Source organism: Lethenteron reissneri, chromosome 69 (assembly GCF_015708825.2).
Source record: "Lethenteron reissneri isolate LAM-NWPU_2019-01 chromosome 69, ASM1570882v1, whole genome shotgun sequence".
NCBI classification, from domain to species: domain Eukaryota; kingdom Metazoa; phylum Chordata; class Hyperoartia; order Petromyzontiformes; family Petromyzontidae; genus Lethenteron; species Lethenteron reissneri.
The window spans coordinates 10,009,712-10,030,612 of NC_083847.1; the positions used below are offsets into that span (position 1 = coordinate 10,009,712).

General features: G+C 49.8%; 1 protein-coding gene across 1 annotated transcript in view; it reads left to right on the forward strand.

Moving 5' to 3' along the window:
* The first annotated feature begins 6,466 nt into the window (after positions 1–6,466).
* LOC133360707 (E3 ubiquitin-protein ligase RNF12-B-like) overlaps positions 6,467–20,901 on the forward strand; it is a 37,259-nt gene continuing 22,824 nt past the window's right edge. The window contains exons 1-3 of the mRNA XM_061579492.1: positions 6,467–6,692; positions 8,791–9,384; positions 11,533–11,627. Of these exons, the coding sequence (XP_061435476.1) occupies positions 6,467–6,692; positions 8,791–9,384; positions 11,533–11,627 (915 nt within the window). The remainder of the gene's footprint in view (positions 6,693–8,790; positions 9,385–11,532; positions 11,628–20,901) is intronic.

The following is a 20,901-nucleotide window of genomic DNA, read 5'->3' on the forward strand; positions in this document are numbered from 1 at the left end:
TGTGAACGTTTCCTTGACAACTGCCTACACTTGAGATGGCGTCCTCGCATCATTGTCTGGTCGCAAAAAATACATGCAACGTTTGTCTGCTACACTCTTGATAGGGAGTTGATTCAAATAATCCGTCCCCAGCAATCAGAAAACCATCAATGTGCTGTAGACGAGTACAGGGCCTCATATGGTCAGTTCTCCTATACAAATTTGGGTCTCTACCTGTCCCAAAATCCCCATAATAATAATTTAACTACGCATATTTGTGCCATCTTATTTGACAGGTACCAGTCTATTTTAACGAGTTGTTGACATCCCCAGCGTTTAACAGGGCTGCTATTTTTGTTTTGGCAGCCAACATCGGCCGTAAACCCTGTGGAGGTTCTTCACTTGTACCTTCCCTTCTAGCCCCGCCCCACCCTCCCAGTCCCTGACTGCCACATTTAGATATGCTCCTCCCCCCTCCCCTTAACCAGTATTTAAGATCTTGTCCCTTGGATTTCTCTTCACTTGATACAGTAAATTTAGCTGTGACGGTCCCACCAGAAGACAGGAGACTTGTGTTGCCACCGAAACGTCGTGATCTAATTTAGTTATTTTCATTTATTATTATTTTATATTATTATTATTTACCTACATGACTTTACCGAAAAAACCTAAGAGTATGAATCCTTGCAGTCACGAAAGATTCAAATCCTGAAGAAATGAAACATAGGTTTGAAGAGGAATCTAATTGGGTCTTAGCTCATCACCAAAATGGGATTAATATTTATCTTGAATGTAGACAAACAGTATGAGTAAGGATAGCCAAATACAAAAGTATTTTCGATAAAAATGTAAATACAACCAATATTCTTTAGTGAAAAAAGTGGCAGTGGTGTATAGTGGTATAGATAGCCGTAGAATTACAACCAAATCATGAATAAAGTTAACAAATGGTACAAACAAATCAATACAAAAAATGTGATTAAAAGCTATATGCAAGTCAGTGCTCAAACTTTGAAACAAGGTTAATCTAAACAGTGTTGGGGAAAGGGGGAGTTAGGTAATATTATTAGTATTCATACAGCATTGAGATGCAGCCACATACAAAAAAGATTGTCAAATGTAGAAGAAGAAGACCATACTGGTGTATCTTATGGAGCTTAGCTCTGGATATCAGTTAAGGAATCCGTGCTCGAGCTCAGAGCTGGAGTTTGAGTAGAAGCTGAGAAAATAAAATACAAATATTTTCACACCAACATAGCCACCTCCGCACGCCGACCTCGACTTGACGGTGGCTCTTCTATTTTACATTAACACTAGCTGTACTACCCGGCTTTGCCCGGGACTTGTATCCACCACGGCCGGCCGCCTTTGTCTCCCCAGTGGCGATGTTAATACGCCACAGCAGTTACTCGTTTGAAGCAGAGTCGACCTAGGGGAGGTTCAAATAATGGTCACCGGTGGTGGCCGTGAGCGGGAATCGAACTGGGTTCGCCGGGTTGGTAGCGCAGCGTAGCGTTAAGCACTACACCCACCGATCCTCACACACCACACACGCACAGACACACACACAGACACACACACAGACACACGCAGACACACACAGACAGACACACACACACACAGACACACAGACAGCACGCTAAGCAGTACACTACCGCTCCCCACACACCACACACGCACACACACAGACACACAGACACAGACAGCACGCTAAGCACTACACTACCGTTCCCCCTACACAACACACGCGCGCGCGTCCATAGGTACACATACACGCGCTTGCTGCAGACACACACGACTTTCAGGGAGCGGCAATGCTGCGCAAGGAACGCCTTAGACCTGCAACACATTTGTGTAATGCGAGCGTAAACACACAAAGACATACAAACACATACACAATACACACACACATACATGCAGACACACAGACACACACATAAGTCACATACATACACACACATACATACACAGAAACACATACACACATACATAGACACACACATACATACACACAAACACATGCACACGCGTACATACACACATACATACAGACACGCAGACATACACATAAAGACATACAAAAAAACGCACATACATACACACACACATACACACAAACACATACACACACATACATACACACATACATACAGACACACAGACATACACATAAACACATACACACGTAGACATGACCCGGCTTCGCCCGGAACTTGGATCCACGATGGCCGGCCGCCTTTGTCTCCCCAGTGACGATGTTCACACACGACAGGAGTTACGCGTTTGAGGCTGAGTCGACCTAGGGGAGGCCCAGGTCCGTTTCAAAGAATCGTCAGCGGTGGTGGGCGTGAGTTGGAATCGAACTGGGGGCGCTCAACCAGCTTAATGACTATTTGTACAAAGAACATATAAAGAATCGATTATAATAAGCAGGCAACAGTCCACATTATAGACTGCCAGTACACGCACTCAGCTTCATAAGCAGGCTAGAGTGTACATGATAGAGTGGCAGTACGCTCACCGAGCTTAATAAGCAGGCTACAGTCTACAGGATAGACTGCCAGTACGCTGACCCAGCTTAATGACTATTTGTACAGTGAACATTTAAGTAATCGATTGTTAGCGCGTTGGGTTTAAAAGTAATATTAATTGCACACATTGTGGTGGGGGTGGAGTGAAGAGTACGAAAAACTTTGATGAATTTACCTCAGAGTGGCGTGGTGGGTGTCGAGGCCTAGTAGCGTGCAGAGCCTGCGGCCTCGCCAAAATTGGGCACCAGGCAGAGGCAGGGTATGGGTGGCGTTCCTTCCCCCCCCCCCCCCTCAGCGCTCCAACAATACTGTGTAATGGCTATTATTTAATTAATTACGGAGCCTATGAAAGTGGCGAAGGCGTGGCTAGCCGTTGGCAGGGGCAACCGCCGTCCAATGAAAGTGCAGCCCTTGGCGAAGGCGTCGCTAGCCGTTGCCAGGTCCAATGAAAGCGGCGAAGGCGTCGCTAGCCGTTGGCAGGGGCAACCGGCGTCCAATGAAAGTGCTTATGGTCCGGAGACACACAGACACACAGACAGACAGATAGACAGACAGATTCGCGATTTTATATATATAGATACTAATCTCTCACATTAACACAGCCACCTCCGCGCCCTCGTCTTGAGGCCCCTCTCCGATCTTACATTAACATGCTAATTTCTCACATTAACATCACTAACACAGCCTCTCTCCCCCTGCCACCGATTATCTATGCCCCACCCCCCTCTCTCTCCCCCCTTGCCTCCCCCTTTCTTATCTCTGCCCCCCACCCCTCTCTCCCCCCTGCCGCTGATCTCTCACTCTTCTTGCGGCAGATCTCTCCCCCCGTGTCTCACGTGCGGCTCCACAGGCCCACTTTCTGCCCCGCCCCCTCTCTATTCCACCTCCAGCCCCGCCCACTTACCCTTGGGTTTGCTCCAAGCTCAGACATATACAACCTCTTGTCATGGCAGCTCTCTCGCCTGTTTTCCGTAGTTTTCCTGCTGTATCTGTCTCACCTGATGACGATTGCTTGTGTTGCGATCGAAACGTCGTGATTTATTTTTATTCTATTTTTTCTACCTACGTGACTTTACCGAAAGAACCAAAGAGTATGGATTCCTGCAGTCACGAAAGCTTTAAAGCAAGATTAAAAGCTGAGAGCTCGACCAGAACCAGATATTCTATTAATTTCCCAGAGATATGTTTATTGGGGCACCGCTGCGGCAAAATGTCATCTCCCTTTCCTGGTATGCAGGTAATGGATTCGACGCCTGTATATTTGGAGTTTGCATGTTAGCCCCGTGGTCGTGTGGATTTTTCTCCAGGTTCAGCAAAAAATGTTCTTGCTGTGGTTTTCTCACCTGATGATGATTGCTTGTGTTGCAATCGAAACGTCGTGATTAAATTTATTTTATTTTATACCTTCGTGACTTTATCGAAAGAGTAGGGTTCTCGGGTTTTTCCCTACAAATTGTGCGTTTAGAATATTTGGCTGATATGAATGTCCAAATGATGATAAGCATCTTCGTCAAGCTATCATTGGTGGCCAGGTCGCTTCTGAAAAAGAGCTTCTATCTCAGTCGGCTTTACCTGGTAAATAAAATATCAAAATAAAAATAGTATTAGCACATCTTTGAGGTGTGTGCTGCTGCGGCACACAGTTAGAGGTGGTTCTTTACCAATGTTGGCAGTTTGTGTCACTGCTTCGGTTGTAAAATTATCCTCAAGATGATTTTGTTAGCCTCACTGCAAACGGGCGACCCATAATGAGCCAGCAACATTTTTATAATCTTACTTTTAATTCGAATTAATGTGTTCAGTCATACATGTTATTTTATTCAAAGGTCTGTCTGTTATGCAATAGCTACGAATAAGTAACTATTCCTATTGTTACAAAATGTGCGTAAATTTTTCAGAAAAATTATTTAAAAAGACATTTCTTGGTGGTGACCAGAAAATTGTACAATTTTTTGACCTGATAAGTAATTTGACATTTAAGTAACCACAGGGTGAGGGGATGGAAAACTAGAGGGGAGGACCTGCCCTAACCTAATTCAGAGAGGGAGTGGTGGAAAGTTATCAATGTGAGACCGGATATTAAAATACAAGAGTTCACACTTTGCCTGGGTGACGAGAAAAAATATATTCCAAGGCAGACTGGAAGCATTTTATGTGCATTTTTGGTCACATGGGCTGAATACGTGTAAATTATATGGAATGTCGTTTGACGACATTAAACTCACATTAAAGGTTGCAGTGTGTGGATATACTTGTGTGGAATAGAGCTGAGACACTTTCGTTGACAAAGAATCCCAATTGAGGTCTTCGAAATGCTCCCTCCAGCGAACGTTGACAGCATTTCTCTCCCTTTTTCAGTTCTCCATGATTTGGTCTCAATGGAGTTGGGTCCTTCAGTGCTCGGACGGTAGATGACGTTGGTGGCACTAAAAACTTCCCACCATCTGTTCATGTCGCGGGTCCTTGGTCACTTACGGGTAAATTAAATAAACTGGGATAATCTGTAGTAAAGCAGAGTAGCTTATTACACGCTTTGATTTAACTCATTCTGTCTGTTGTTGTATCCTCAAATTTTGTAACTCAATTTTACCCACTTCCCTATGTGGTATCGACTGCAAACTTAGTATACTTATGTCATACTAATGACAATACTATATTCTATCATAAAAAAATATATAAAAATATCTATTTTTAAATATTTTTAGACAATCTTTTTTATATGTTATGTTTCGGCTTTGGTCTAATTGTTCACGCTCAACTCACGTTGCCTGTAAATCACGACGGTCCCTTACGTTATGGCAAGCTTCGGAGCCACTTCCTGGAGTCGTGGAGTTCTGCCATTACGAGTACGGTACATTTCATGAAAACGTGTTTTTAAAAAAAAATTAATATTACTTCTTTTCGTATGGTGACAGATTGGACACCGAAGATGGTAGGTGTTTTCCTAAAGAATCCACTTACCATCCAAGCAAATACAGCAAAACACTTCTCGCAATAACGTCCGGCGAAATACAAATGTGTGTGTGTCGATGTTAGCACCGGAGTGCTCTTACTTGGAAGCCAAGAGTCAAAGTTGGTCTCTCCCTGTAGACAGCATGTATGGCACCCACGTGATCACGAACATTGCCTTGGTAGACCTTACCGACTTGTAATATTGCTTTGTTGATGACAATGCACATCACTTCTTGGGGATTCTCTACCGTGTATAATATGTTCTATGTGACGAGTATGAGTTTTATAACCGGCTGGTTACCAGATGCAAACCCTGCCCCCTGCTGCAACTGGCCGTTTGGGCAACTTTTGCAAAATTTCCCTCTTAAGCTGTTTCCCTGCTCAAATTCGTGCGAGGCAATGATCATCTCCATAAGGGGTCCTGACCCTGGAGTGGAAACCCTGCATGTTCACGACCTCGCTGACCTCGTTAAGGAACACATAAACTATCATCACGCGAATTCCGGTCAACTTTGCAGCAGCTTTTATCTCGCCATCGAACAAAGACGGTCGCTGCATCACGCGCTTTGGATGCACTTCTGTAGCCGCCAGGAACGCTTTCCCTTCCGATAATAGGAAGCCACTGAAGCTATGCAACTTTTAAATAATTTAGCTTGAAAACGAATTTCTTAAAAATTGCTTTTTGTGTTTAGTTTGTCTTTCCCCCGCACCTCCAATTAGCACGGTTGGCTACGGACGGTGCAAAAAAGTCCTACACACAATATTACCAGTTCAATGGATCCCTAATATAAGCATTGTCTTTCTCCTGTTCTGATGTCCTTTGCGTAGGGGCGTTGTGCCAGAGCCATGCGATGCCGAGCTGCAGATGTGCAACTGACGGGTACCGGGTCTGTGTGAAAACGTTCGTGGAGGCCGAGGAGGGTGGCTCCGTGGTGCTGCCATGCTCCTTCTCGTACCCCGCACACTCCCCACCCAGCAGAGTCACCGTGTCCTGGAAGTCGGACATGTTTCGTTACAGAATTGTGTTCCAGAGTGCCGACAGATTTGTGCACGAGTCGCTCAAGGGCCGTCTTTCTCTGGTGGGAGACCTGAACAAAAACGACGCCTCCATCTCGATACGAGATGTCAACATAAATGACTTCAAAAGCTACACCTGCCAGCCAGTCCTGTACTACGAGAACCGGGACAAAGTGGTTCAAGTCTCTGACGCAATTGACCTGAACATGAAAGGTAAATTAAGAAAAATCAGTTTTCCAAAGTGACCAGCACTAAAATTTTTTGCTGATTATTGCTTGTGTTGCAATCGAAACGTCGTGATTTAATTTGTTTTATTTTATACCTACGTGACTTTACCGAAAAAAACAGATAGTATGGATCCCTGCAGTCACGAAAACTTCTAATCTAGATTGACTAGCACTGTTCATCCAAACTTGTGAAATTATACTGCATAAGGGGATTTGGTGTAGCCTTTAAATTGTTTAATTTCAGGATTTTTGTTACAAATAATTTTTATTTAGGTTGTTTTTCATAATGCGCAATGAAATGGAAAAAAATAGTAAATGGTTAATCATCGAATGTGATGTAATCAGAAAAAGAACGTTGTACGATACACGGTTAATCTATATTCATATTCTTATTCTTTCGGTAAAGTCACGTAAATAGAAAACAAAAATACAAAAAGATTTAAACTAGCTGATGTGTCACCAAAGATTAAGTACTAAATAATTGTCTATTATGCTTGGGTATTCATTTAATAATTTTGGAACACAGGTTTATATTAGTCATACTAATCTCTTGGTTCTTTCGGTAAAGTCACGGAATTGGTGCCACCTTCCTTTGCCCATTGTACAAAGAATTAGATTGTCAATTAAAAGCAACGTAATCGTTTTTTAGAGCAGTTTACATTTTGAAAAATATACAATTGGTGCATGGTGGTGCGCAAAACATATTGAGAGTTAAATTTTGATTTAAAGCTTTCGTGACTGCAGGGATTCATATTCTTGGTTCTTTCGGTAAAGTCACGTAGAAGGGAAATAATAAAATAATAAAAATATAAAACAATAAAAATGCTCACGACGTTTCGACTGCAACACAAGCAATCATCATCAGGTGTTCTTTCGATGATGATTGCTTGTGTTGCAGTCGAAACGTCGTGATACTTTTGATTGTTTAATATTTTTATTATATTATTATTTCCCTTCTACGTGACTTTACCGAAAGAACCAAGAATATATATTGAGAGTTGATAAGATTTTGGTGGGATGAGACCACTTATCAAAAAGAAGCGCATAAGCTCACTGAGCTGTACCTGGTGAAATAAAAATAGAAATGTTTTATTTGTATATATTTTTTGTGATAAAATTACCTTCCCTGTACTTTGCACTCCTTTCGTAATTTTTGTATTGTTTGTTCTTGTAACGTTGTGACTCCTGCTAGACATCTGTGAAAACTAAATGTATAAGTCATCAAATTTCTCCAATATAAATATATTCAGATTCTGCTTGGAAACTACTGATTTAAGCTGCTCCTGGATATGGGTACAATGGACAGAGAAACAAATGTAGAAACAATGTGAACAGGATAAAACATGCAAATTTTCTGCCCCCCCCCCCCCCACCTCTCTCTATATAATACTTCGTCACAGAGGCGTTGTTTATCTGCGTGTGTCTCTCTCTGCGTGTGTCTCTCTATGTGTCTCTCCTCTATGTGTGTATCTCTCTGTCTATGTGTCTCTCTCCGTGTCTGTGTTTGTCTCTCTATATATATCTCTGCGAGCTTGCATTCACACCTGATGATGGTTGCTTGTGTTGCAATCGAAACGTCGTATTCTATTATTTATTTTATTTTATTTCTACGTGACTTTACCGAAAGAACCAAAGAGGATAACGCATTTTAATATAATTTTTGGAATCCATCATTTCACAAATAATAATAAGAGGATCCTCACAATGTTTAAAATAGTGCAGGATCTCGCTCCTACATATCTCTCCCATCTCATTCCACTTTAATCGCGTTCCCATGCCCACATTTCCAATAACTAATTCCACCTAACCCTACTTCATGTCAAACAGCACTCAAAAGGAGGTCGCTCCTTTTGCTTTGCTAGTCTGTTGTATAAAACGTCCTTATTTATCACAATGCTGATTTTTTATCTCACATTTAATCCTTCAGTGAGAACGTGCCGTATCATCTGCTTTTTTACTGCTCTCATCCTATGCCTTCTATGTCACCGCGTCTTCCTCTGAAGCATGCTAAGATATTGTTGCATGTATAGAGCTAGACATTGTCATAATGTCCACTTATTTTTGTCACCTAATTATCGTTGCAGGTCAGAAGATAGAACACAATCCAAGTCTATCTGAGAGAACAGAGCTTTCTCAAATACCTAAACCCCCAACATTATGCGAACCCCCAAGGTTTCCTGCACCTCCTAAAATACCTGAACCTCCTAAGTTGCCTGAACCTTATCAAATAACTCAACACCCCAAGACACCGGCACCTCCTAAAATACCTGAACCCCCTAGGTTGCCTGAACCTTATCAAATAACTCAACACCCCAAGACACCGGCACCTCCTAAAATACCTGAACCTCCGAAAATATATGGACCCTCTAAGACTCCAGGACGCCCTAGGAAACCAAAACCTTCGAAAAAACCTAAAACTCCCAAGATGCCAGTGCCTAAGACAACAAAATCTACCGTGACAACTCAACGCCCATGGATTTCACACACTCCCAGTATACAAGATCCAACTGAGACACCGATCCATCTAACCTCCCCCTCAATGCCTCGCACCCCCAGCCCCACATTCCTCCAGGTGACCATTATCCCCATCATTGCGACGGTGCTGAGCTCAGTCCTGTTCCTCCTGGTGCTCGTCGTGTCTGTGTGGGCGAGACGGTCCAAAAAGCGCCGGGCAGGAGGTACGTGATACAAGCGACCCAAACCCTGGGCCAATTATACACTCCAGCACGTGTGGAAGAATGCAACTGGGGATAGGGAGCACACGAACTAGCATCAGACCACAGGATTCATACAAGCTAAGCACTTTTAAATCTAGACTCGACACTCATTTCTTGAGAACTCTTTGTTATTTAGTTTGTTGTCCTACCCCCGCTCCTCCGATTTGCACGGTTGGCTATGTCCGGTGGTGCTACAGAAGTTCAACATACGCACGTACGTGTGGCGTGAGGAACCTGATAAAAAAAAAAAACGAGTGTATTCACGTGGCCTAGAAGCACACCTTTTTATACAATTAGTGGCAGCTGTAGTCGCTCTGTGTAATGTTTGGGAGCACAGTAGTGTGTGTGTGCATGCTGTTTAATCATTAGAACCAAAGCCACACCCCCAGTCGTGAGTGATCTAATTCTACACGACGGAAATGTCGAGCCACGCACTGGGGCAATGAGTTTCTTTCGATATATCATGGTTTTCGTGGAATCATTTATTATCGTTAACAGAGGGGCCACAGTTCCAGATTAAGTTAGTGCGGGGCCTGTAGCATATGTTATAAAGGGGCCCTATATTAAAAAACACGTACATATTAAAACACAAATTTTGAACTTGCATAGTAAAGTAATTGTATTTTTCATTTGCAATACAACCAGATAATACGACGAATCGCTAACCTTAAACACCCAGTCGTTCATAAAAGTGAAGGCGGTATAGTACTATAGTAATAGAGCAAGTGCAGAATTATTGAACTGGAATTGATAGCTTAAAAGTATTTCGCGCAGGGCCCTTGAAAGTGCGGGACCTGTAGCATATGTAGCTACTTTTGCTACTAGGATAATCCTGCACTGAGGGGCGACTATACATGTACGTGTGTACTCGTACACAACGTTTACTGACGTTTCACTGATGTTGACTACATCATTAATACTAGTCCAATAGAAACACCCTTCTTATATATTTGTATGTGCAGTGGTTAGCGCGCTGCACTACGAACTAGAGGCCGACCGAAATTCGGTTTTGGTTTCGGCGCCGAAAGTTGGCAAATGGCCACTTTTGGCATACTTTCGGTTTCGGCCGAAAGTCAATTTTTAACTTTCGGTTTACTTTCGGTTTCGGCCAAAAGTAAATGTTTTGCTTTCGATCTGGTTTCGGTTTTGGCCGAAACTGATATTGACTTTCAGTCGTCAACCGAAGATCTATTTTTAGAATATAACGCAAGTGCTAAGTCTATCAGCCGGTCAGTCGGCGCTAGGCAATCCTATGCGATAGGCTGCATGCGCACACACACGTCAGCAGCAGCAGCAGCTTGCGAGCAAGGTTACAGCCGCAACCATGGTCTGGGGCCATCAATAAATCACGCACCTGGGGGGGGAGGGCAGCGACTACTTAGCGATTCGCGCGCTGCGCTAGAACCCGGCGGCCCGAGTTCGATTCCCGCTTACAGCCGGTGACGATTATTTGAACCGATCCTGGGCCTCCCCTAGGTCGACTCAGCCTCAAACGAGTAAGTGGTGTGGTGTGTCAACATCGCCTCTGGGGAGACAAAGGCGGCCGGCCGTGGTGAAGCTAGTATTTCATAAATCTTGTATTCGGTAACTTCGGTTATATACCTTTCTGTTTCGGTTTCGGCCGAAAGTGAAGTTAAACTTTCGGTATTTCGGCCGAAAGTAAATTTTTTACTTTTGGTCTGGTTTCGATTTCGGCCGAAACCAGAAATTCAGTTTCGGTCGGCCACTACTACGAACCCGGCGCCCCGAGTTTGAAACCCGCTCACGGCCACCAACACCACCAGTGACAATTATGTGAATCGGTCCTGGTCCTCCCCTAGGTCGACTCAGCCTCAAAAGAGTACCTGGTGCGACGTGTAAAAAAAACATCGCCGCTCGGGGGAAACAAAGGCGGCCGGCGCGTGGTGCTGGCCAACCCACCCCCTCGTGTGCCGTGCCGGCCTTCATAGGTGCTAATTCGCCAACAGTACTTGCCCCAACAGCCTGTTAAGACTTTACGGGGGAATATGTGTCTGTTTGCGTATCATGTCAACATGCGTGCGCTGTCATCTACAACATGTGGCGCTTTTTGTCGTTGTTTTTTGTTTACTGCGTTGATTCCGAACACAGACAAGTTTTCTGCGCGCCAGGCTCCCAGCACCGAGCTGCAGGAACTCTCCTTGTGGAACGTGGACAGCGCGGCTCGGAAAGAATTGGCGCGGGAGGTTGGTTCGTGGAAGCACTCAGTTCGGCTCGGCTCGTGGGAGTTCTGCAAACCCTCCCCCCCCCCCCCCGATGTGACTCCAATAGCGGCACAATTTGAGACGCAATTATCTTTCTGCTAATGTAGTGAGTCCAACTGAGTCGCAGATGTTAACTTAGGAGCAACACTATTTATTAACACAACAGTGCCAACATAGTATAACCTACGCTCAGGTCTTGAATGCTCATCCAGCCACGCTACGGCAGAACTAAACAGGGTTCGCTATCCAGGTCCGGACCACAAGCTGGGTCCCGGACCGCGTGGCTTGAGGCTTTTCCCTGACGTGGATGTTCGAACACCAACACTTGAAGAACCCCGAGCTCCTCACGGAGTTCTAGTTATATGCTCCTGGGCTGGGGCTGGCTCCGCCCTTAGCCCCACCCACCTTCCAGGCTCCTCGGGCTCCTTCTCAAATGTTCCCGAGAGCTCTCCGGGATCACGTGACCGCCCCTCGGCCCCCGTCCACCGGTGGCCCCCCTCCAGTATCGTCCGGTCACGTGACAACAGGTCAGCCAGAGTGTCATGCCCCAGAGTAACTCTGGCTGGCTGACGCTCGCTCTCGCTCCCTCACTGGGAGCCGGCACCGCACACTGCTCGCGGTGCCTTCACGCTAACCAACGCTCACCCAACCACCGCTAGTGTTGGTACTGCAGCCCGCAACCCGGGCTGCCTGCAATGACAACATTACCGGCCGTAACTTCGCAAGTTCCGCCACCACACAGTGACAAGTACAATCACTACATCACCCCCCCCCCCCCCCCCACGTAGCTTCCAGCCATCCCAGCTGCTAACTTCCCCCAAAGCAAGCAACCGACGTAAACTAACATAACCAACCAGTGTGCTCCAACAACATAACAAGGCAACCATAAATAACCCAACCCAACTGTACAATATATACACACGACAACAATACAACAAAAAACCAACCGGTCAAACTGACAACCGCGGCGCACGAAATCCCCACAATCACCATCTCCCACCCTCAACGTGTAACAATGCTCGTGATCTCGATGGCGAGCAGGATTAGCCAAATACTGGCTATGACTCACGCGAGCGTGACATCCCATGATGGTGTGGGAGTGTGCAATGTGCAGGATCATGCAAAAGGAGTCTTTGAACGAGTCCGTGACGCCGGTTCTCCGGATGGGTTGGGCTTGACCACCTTGGGGGGGCCAGGGGGAGCAAGAAATCGACCCTATGAAGCTGGCTCCTCACTCAGAACAGTAGGCCAGGTCGTTGGGTCCTTGGCCTTCCGAGCACACGAGGCCGACACGAGCGGCCGCGTGCGAGGCATCAGTCGCGCGGCGCCTGGGGGCGGAACAGAAACACTCTCCTGAGGACCCACGTCGGCAGACGCATGCCCCAGCTCGTCGGGCACACCCGACACTTGGTCCCTTCTATATGTAACCAGGTTCCGGAGACACTTGTAGAGGTAACTTCTTTATTACAATCCAACACTCCAACACTCCAAGTCCAACAGTCCTGATACTCTGTAACAACTCCCAGGTACACAGCCTAGGTACACAGCCTAGATACACTACTCTGGCTACGCTCTGGAACTCGCCCTCACAAGGTCGTAGAGTCGGGAGTTCCAGAGTCCCACCACTGGCTCTCACAGCGTCCCAGGGTCCTCAGATGGCTGGTCTTGGGTCTTGGGTCTTGAGCTACGACTGGCCCTGATCGTCCAGGGAGCTCCCCTTTTATGCCTAGTCCCCAACGAGGGGTGGGGCCGTGTGCGCCCCCAGATATCCCACAGAGCACACACAGCCCCCCCCCCCCCCCGTTGGTGGCGCCAAGCGGCTTAAGCGCCTGGGCCACCCGGGAACCCAACGCCTGGCGCCAAGAGGCTTAAGCGTCTGGCCCGCCCAGGGTCCCAGAGCCCCCAGCAGCCCCTCCCTTCTTATGTCACTACATTACCCCTCTCTACGTAGTCTCCAGCCGACCCGGCTGTCAAAAAAAATACAATTGTACAATAAATTATTTGTTAACCATCAGAATGAGTGTGTGACAAATCAAGAAAAAAAATGAGAAGAAAGCGCCTCTCCCCCTCCTGTGATCACGCGTATAAAAAAAACTCCAGGCCACCGATGCAGAACAACACTGTATAAACACATATATGCAGGATGAACGCACGCCCCAATCGCCCACTATACATGATGGCAAGGTGAGTGGCGTCGCGTTGGGACGAGAGTTCGTGGACGGGGGTCATGAAAATCGTTTGAGTTTGGAGCGAGTCCGAGTGGCAGGTCCATCGGTCGCGACGGAGGCGGGAGGGGACCGACGACCCGCTGTTGCGCTTGTGTCCTGGGTCGCTGATCCCGCGGGCAAGCTTGTTCCCGCTGGGTCGGCCGTGGCGGGTTTCATTCCCAAGGCACCTGAGGGTGGGACAGCGGGACCTGCCCGAGAGTTAGAAGCAGCATCATCGCGGCGTGGCTCGTCAGACATGTCGCGCTCTCGGCCCCGGAGAAGTGAAGGAGGTGTGTAGGGTTGAATGTAAGGTTTTAGACGTGACGGGTGCACGAACCAACGTCGCTTGCCATGCTGGATCCTGACAGACACACTGCGGGTGGAGAACGCGAATAATAACAACCAGGCCTCTCCAAGGCTTAAGCAGTTTTGAGGAAGTAGCCAATGGTACCTGCGGGCAGTGGAGCCAGGCGCGGTCCCCTTCTACCCAAACGTGGCGGGACGTGCGGAGATTCCGCAACCGCTCGTTGGCAAGCTGACAGGCTTCTGAGTTATTTTGAGCAGCCTCCCAGGCATCCACGAGACGACGCCCATTAGCACGGATGTGGTCGGCAATCTTAGCCTTAGGTGCGGGGTGTTTAATGCGCAATTGTACGTCGATTGGGGGGCAAACCTCCCTACCATACATAAGATAGAATGGCGAGTACCCCGTGGCAGCATGGGGCGCCATTCTATAGGCGGCCAAGACACCAGGTATGTGGAGATCCCAATCAGTCTGTGACTCAGACACCTGGTGGCTTAGCATGGAGGTAAGTGTCCTATGTAATCGCTCGACCATACCGTCAATCTGGGGGTGATATGGCGAGGTGCGAATTTTGTGTGTCCCTAGCAGGTTGCACACATCCCGCAACAGGGTGGAAAAGAAATTTTTCCCTTGGTCGGTCAGCAGGCGTTCGGGAGCACCCTTATCCAGGACGTAGCCCTGGAAAAAGGCCTCCGTAATGGCTGCTGCAGACTGGTTGGAGAGTGGCCAGGCCATGGCCCATCGGGTAAAATATTCGACCCCAACCAAAAGGTACTTACTACCCCGAGGAGTAGCGGGAAACGGACCCAAAATATCCATTGCGACGATCTCATTGACCCGGGAAACCTTAATGGATTGGAGCGGCGGGCAGGACGGCCTAGCAGGTGGTTTCCGCCGTGCACATTCTGTGCAACCTTGCACAAGGTCAGCCACATCGTTTGCCATGCCCGGCCAGAAAAATTCCAATTCGATTTTAGCTAGTGTTTTCTGAACACCCAAGTTCAAGAGGCGACTGTGGGTTTCCCACACAAGTCGCCCCCGCAGGGAGGTGGGCACCACCAACGTGTGGGATTGGGACCCCCCATCCCAATGCATGAGGACGCCTTCCCGGATGACATATGATACGGGGCCCCCCTGCCCCCTGTGACCCTCAGCATCCCTAGCGCGGCGTTTCAATTTGAGGAGGGAGACGTCTTCCATCTGAAGACGTCCCCAGTCGTCCAACCCGAGGCCCAGCAATGCGTCCTGCGGAACTTGCGCGGAGGGAGCCCCGTGGTCCCCGACCCCATCCCCGGCCGCGGCCGCAAGGGATGGGGGCGGTACCCTGTCAGGCTGCTTACAACGCCCCGCACCCAAAAAACAAGCACAGCGCCCATTGGTCGGCAGTCGCGACAACCCGTCGGCGTTCCCGTGTTGAATCCTCTTGCGGTAAATAACAGTGAACGCAAAGTCCTGGATGATCTCGAGCCAACGTGAGAGCTGTCCAGATGGTTGGTCCACTCGCAAGGCGTATTGTGGCGCCGCGTGGTCGGAGCGTACTGTGAAATGCCTGCCATACACGTATGGTCTGTACTGCTTTATGAAAAAAACGATAGCAAGCAATTCGCGGCGCATCACGCAGTAACGTTGCTCCGCGGGCGACAGCACCCTGCTGCCATAGGCGACGACGCGCTCCACTCCATTGACAATTTGCGACAGCACCCCTCCAATTCCGGTGTTGCTGGCGTCTGTATCCAGAATGAACGGAGTGGTAAAATCTGGATAAGACAGGGTAGGAGCATCGACCAGTGCTTTTCGGACGGCTTTGAACGATGCCTGTTCGAACTCTCCCCAACGGAATTTTACCCCTTTGGCCGTTAATGCGTGGAGGGGCTTCGCGATGGATGCGAATCCCGCAACAAATCGTCGATAATATGAGGCGAAGCCGATAAAACTCCGCACCTCCCCAACAGAGGTAGGAGTTGGCCATGAGCGCACGCAATTTGTCTTTTCGGGGTCCGTGGCAATTCCCGAGCGGCTGAAAATATGGCCCAAGTAACGAACCGAATCCCTCATGAGGTGGCACTTTTGCGGTTTGAATTTGAGGTTAGCCGCCCGCATTTTAAGGAAAACTGCCTTCAATCGCGTGAGGTGTTCATCAAAAGTTTTGCTGAACACGATTACATCGTCGAGGTAGATTAGGCAAGAATCCCACTGGAGCCCAGCGAGGACCAGCTCCATCAGGCGCTGGAACGTCGCCGGGGCCGAGTGAAGACCCATGGGAAGTCTGTTGAATTGGAACAATCCCTGCGGCGTGCGAAAGGCCGTCTTTGGTTTGGATGCATCATCAAGGGGTAGCTGCCAAAACCCCGAGAGGAGATCCAAGGTGGAGAAGTAGTGCGCACCTGCTAAGGCATCGAGCGACTCGTCCATCCTGGGAAGCGGGTAGGCGTCGGCCACAGAAATCTTATTAATTTTCCTGAAGTCAACACAAAAGCGGAGGCTCCCGTCGTGCTTCTTAACAAGAACGATCGGCGCCCCCCATGGGCTATTTGATGGCGCAAAGACATCGGCCGCCAACATATCGTTGACGGCCACCCGTACATGTTCCTTTTCGGCAGGGCTCAACCAGAATGGGTTTTGACGAATTGGAGCGGCATCACCCGTGTCGATGTGGTGGCTTAGCAATTTAGTGCAGCCAATGTCGAATTTGCTTTGACTGAAAACTTTGGTGAAATCGCTCAGCAGCGTGCGTAATTTAGCATGCTGTAATGGTGACAAATCGGCAGAAGTGGAGCAAAGCGCGTCGAGCCATCCTGTGTCAGGACCTGGCTTGGCAACGGAAGAGGACTCGCCCCCTACGTGACCCACGATCACATCTTCTGGCGGGGCTGGCGTCGTGTGAGCAAGCACCATTCCCTGACAGATAACGGCCGTTTCCAATCCCACGTTAAGGACCTGGATAAAGGGGTTGTGGTCGCTTCGCACGAACGTTTGTGCACACACGAGGTCCGACACCCGCTCAGCTGAACGCGAAGGCCCGATCACAGCACCCCCCATGAACGCGTCGTAGTCAAGGGGTTTACGAAACCGGAGGGGAACTAACATCTGAGAGCCGGGAGGAATGTGAATTGTGCAGGCCGCCAACGCCTACACCGTCGTAGATGCGGAGTGCAACCGAGTGGGTGTGGGCAGGAATGCCATGCGTCGGCCGGAGGGGAGCTTAATACACCCTTTGTTAATGAGAATTTTAATGGGCATCTTCCCCAAGAAATCTGTTCCGAGGAGGCACGGAACAGCGAGGGTTGATGAGACCAAAATGGGCCCAACTAATTGGACGTCAGCAATGCGGATCTGAGCATTGATCCGTCCGGTGATGCCCAACGAACCCCCATTTGCGGCATAGCATGGCGCATCAACTGGCTGCAAGGGACGGCATGTATCGGGCAGAATGTTATAAATTATGTCTGAAATGATGGTCGCCGACGCACCCATATCGATCAACATACGAACATCAACGCCCTCGATGGAACCCACTACGGCAGAGGACCCTGCCGCCGCGGCAACGACCCTATGGGCCAACTCGGACCATTGACCTGGTCCGAGCGCCCGGTTGTTCAATGATGGGCCCGAATCCCCCTCCTCCGAAGCATGACCCCCCTGTGTGGTGTGCGGGTGCGTGCTTGTTGTAAGTGGGGGCCGAGAGTGCGAGGTGTCGTGACTCGCCTGGGTATGCCGAGGATACGGTGGTGGGCGAGGCGCCGGAGGTCCTGAAGTCCGGCGTCGGGGGACCCGGCAGCCGGACGCCACATGGCCCCGAAGGCCACAGTTGTGGCAGATGATGGACGCCCCGTCCTGGCACGAGGTTGGCCGGTCCCGCTGGTGGTGATCTCGCTGGGATCGCCAGTTGGACGATCCGCGACTTTCTGTTGCCACGAAGGCCTGATGAGGCCCGAATGCACGTCATAGGCTTGTGCATCAGGTGGGCCTGCGCAGGCAGCGATGGTCGTGTCCTCATCGCAATGTAGGTGTGCTTGGATGCACCTGGCAGCACGTAGCGACGTGAAGTCGTCGTCGTCGGCGGCTGTCGGCATGGCAACTCGAAGCTGGCGGGCCAAGCTCATGAGCTTCTGCAGCACGAGTGACTCCACAGCGTCTTCATCCATGCGAGGGTAGGCAACCCGCGCCATGGCCAGCAGCGCGCTGCGGTACCACATCGCCGACTCGGAGGCCTTCTTCCTCCTCGCATCGAAGCGGTGACGTGCTTCGGACGGGGGTCCATAAATCAGCCGCATCTGATGAAGGGCATCCGTGAGCGTGGCACGTTTCGCTCGTGGAACCGCAAGAAGTGCTGCGAGGGCGTCGTCGTCGAGCATGGCCGGGAGGCCCTGGAGCGCTTCATACTCCGACCAGCCGGACGTCTCTATAAGAGAGACGCTGCCCACTCACCTCCCTCTGAAGAAAATGCCTTGAGGTCCAGCAGGCGTTGCTGGACGTGAGCCCCGCGCTCGTTGCCTGGCAACCCGGCTGAAGCTGGCTTCGCGTTCGCAGCGCTGTCACTCGGCGGTGAGGGACGCAGCGCTGATGACGCGGCGTTGCTAGGTTGCAGACAGCTGTCACCCGGCGGTGAGGGACGCAGCGCTGATGACGCGGCGTCGTTTGGTTGGACCACGCTGGGCCCGGAAGTGACGTCGCTCCCAGCGGTCATTGCTCCCCCGGCAGAAGTGACGACACACCCGGATGTATTTGCGGCGGGAACGGCTACCATCCTTGTGTTGGAGCCGGCGGAATGGCGCGGCCGCTGCGCCGCCTCTCTCCCTCCTGTCTCCGCCTGTGAGCGATGCATGTCGTCCAGGATGGAGACGGTGGCGTGGAGCAGCTCAGTGAGGCGAAGCAGCGTTTCCTCCATTGCTGCTCCCGACGCTGGAGGAGGATCGGCAGGTGTGGTGGACGGCTGCTCAGCCGGCGGTGCGGCGTCGTTGTCGGCCCGAGTTGGCTGCCCCGTCGCCGCTTGCTCCTCGACATCGCCGTCAGGACTGACTTACTTCTTGTCTCCAATCCCACTTCTGACACCAAATGTAACGGGTTCCGGAGACACTTGTAGAGGTAACTTCTTTATTACAATCCAACACTCCAACACTCCAACAGTCCAACAGTCCTGATACTCTGTAACAACTCCCAGGTACACAGCCTAGGTACACAGCCTAGATACAGTACTCTGGCTACGCTCTGGAACTCGCCCTCACAAGGTCGTAGAGTCGGGAGTTCCAGAGTCCCACCACTGGCTCTCACAGCGTCCCAGGGTCCTCAAATGGCTGGTCTTGGGTCTTGGGTCTTGAGCTACGAGTGGCCCTGATCGTCCAGGGAGCTCCCCTTTTATGCCTAGTCTACAACGAGGGGTGGGGCCGTGTGCGCCCCCAGATATCCCACAGAGCACACACAGCCCCCCCCCCCCCCCCCCCGTTGGTGGCGCCAAGCGGCTTAAGCGCCTGGGCCACCCGGGAACCCAACGCCTGGCGCCAAGAGGCTTAAGCGTCTGACCCGCCTGGGAACCCAGCGCCTGGCGCCAAGAGGCTTAAGCGCCTGGCCCGCCCAGGGTCCCAGAGCCCCCAGCAGCCCCTCCCTTCTTATGTCACTACATATATGGAGATGAAACAAGCTCGCACGGTGTGATGAATGGTTTCAGGTGAGAGGGGTGTGCAAACCAGCTCCACTTACCAAACCGAACCTGGACACATTGGGGCCTCATGACCCGAACGACATCAACCGGCCCTCTCCAAGGTTGCAGAAATTTAGGTGACGTGCCCACTGGCACCTGCGGACAATGCAACCAGGCCTTGTCGCCCGGCGACCAAGCGTGCATGGAAATGCGGCCACCCTTGAGCCGCTCATTGGCCAGCTGCCTGGCCCGGGAGTTAACACTGGCAGCTTCCCGTGCTTTAGTAAGTTTGCCCATCGTGATGTGATATCGAATCGGAAATTTTGGATACCTTCGGGGCGGGTGCGGCCTGCAACTGCACATCGATGGGAGGGTCATACTCTCTACCATACATCAAAAAGAAGGGAGAGTAGTGGGTGGATGTGTGGGGGTGATCCTGTAAGCGGCAAGAACCGCAGGGATATGCAAATCCCAATCAACCTGCGACTCGCTGACCAAGTGACTCAACATGGCGGTCAGAGTCCAGTGTAAGCACTCGACCATGCCATCGAAGATGAATGGCAGCGAAAAGTCGGGATAACGTAGGGGAGGAGCGTTAACAAGGCCATCGCGAATGGAGCTGAACACAGCCTCCTCCGCCTCCCCCCAATGAAATTTCTGGAACTTGGCCGTCAGGACATGGAGAGGTTTAGCAATGGACGCGAACCCGCAACAAACCGGCAATAATAAAAGGCAAAGCCTATAAAACTGCGCACCTCGGTGGCCAAGGTGGGTATCGGCCACGTCCGAACACAAGCAGTTTTCTAAGGGTCCGTCGCGATGCCCGATTCACTGACTATGTGGCACAAGTAATGGACAGATTTTTGGAGCAGATGACATTTTTGGGGCTTGAATTTCAAGTCGGCGGTGCGCATTTTAGCAAAAACAGCCCGCAGGTGATCCAAATGTTCATCAAACGTGCAGCCAAAAACGATGACGTCATCTAAATATATCAGGCACGAATTCCACTGTAGGCCCACCAAATCCAATTCCATCAGTCTCTTAAAAGTGGCAGGCACGGAATGGAACCCCATCGGAAGTCGGTTGAAGTCAAATAGCCCTTGGAGC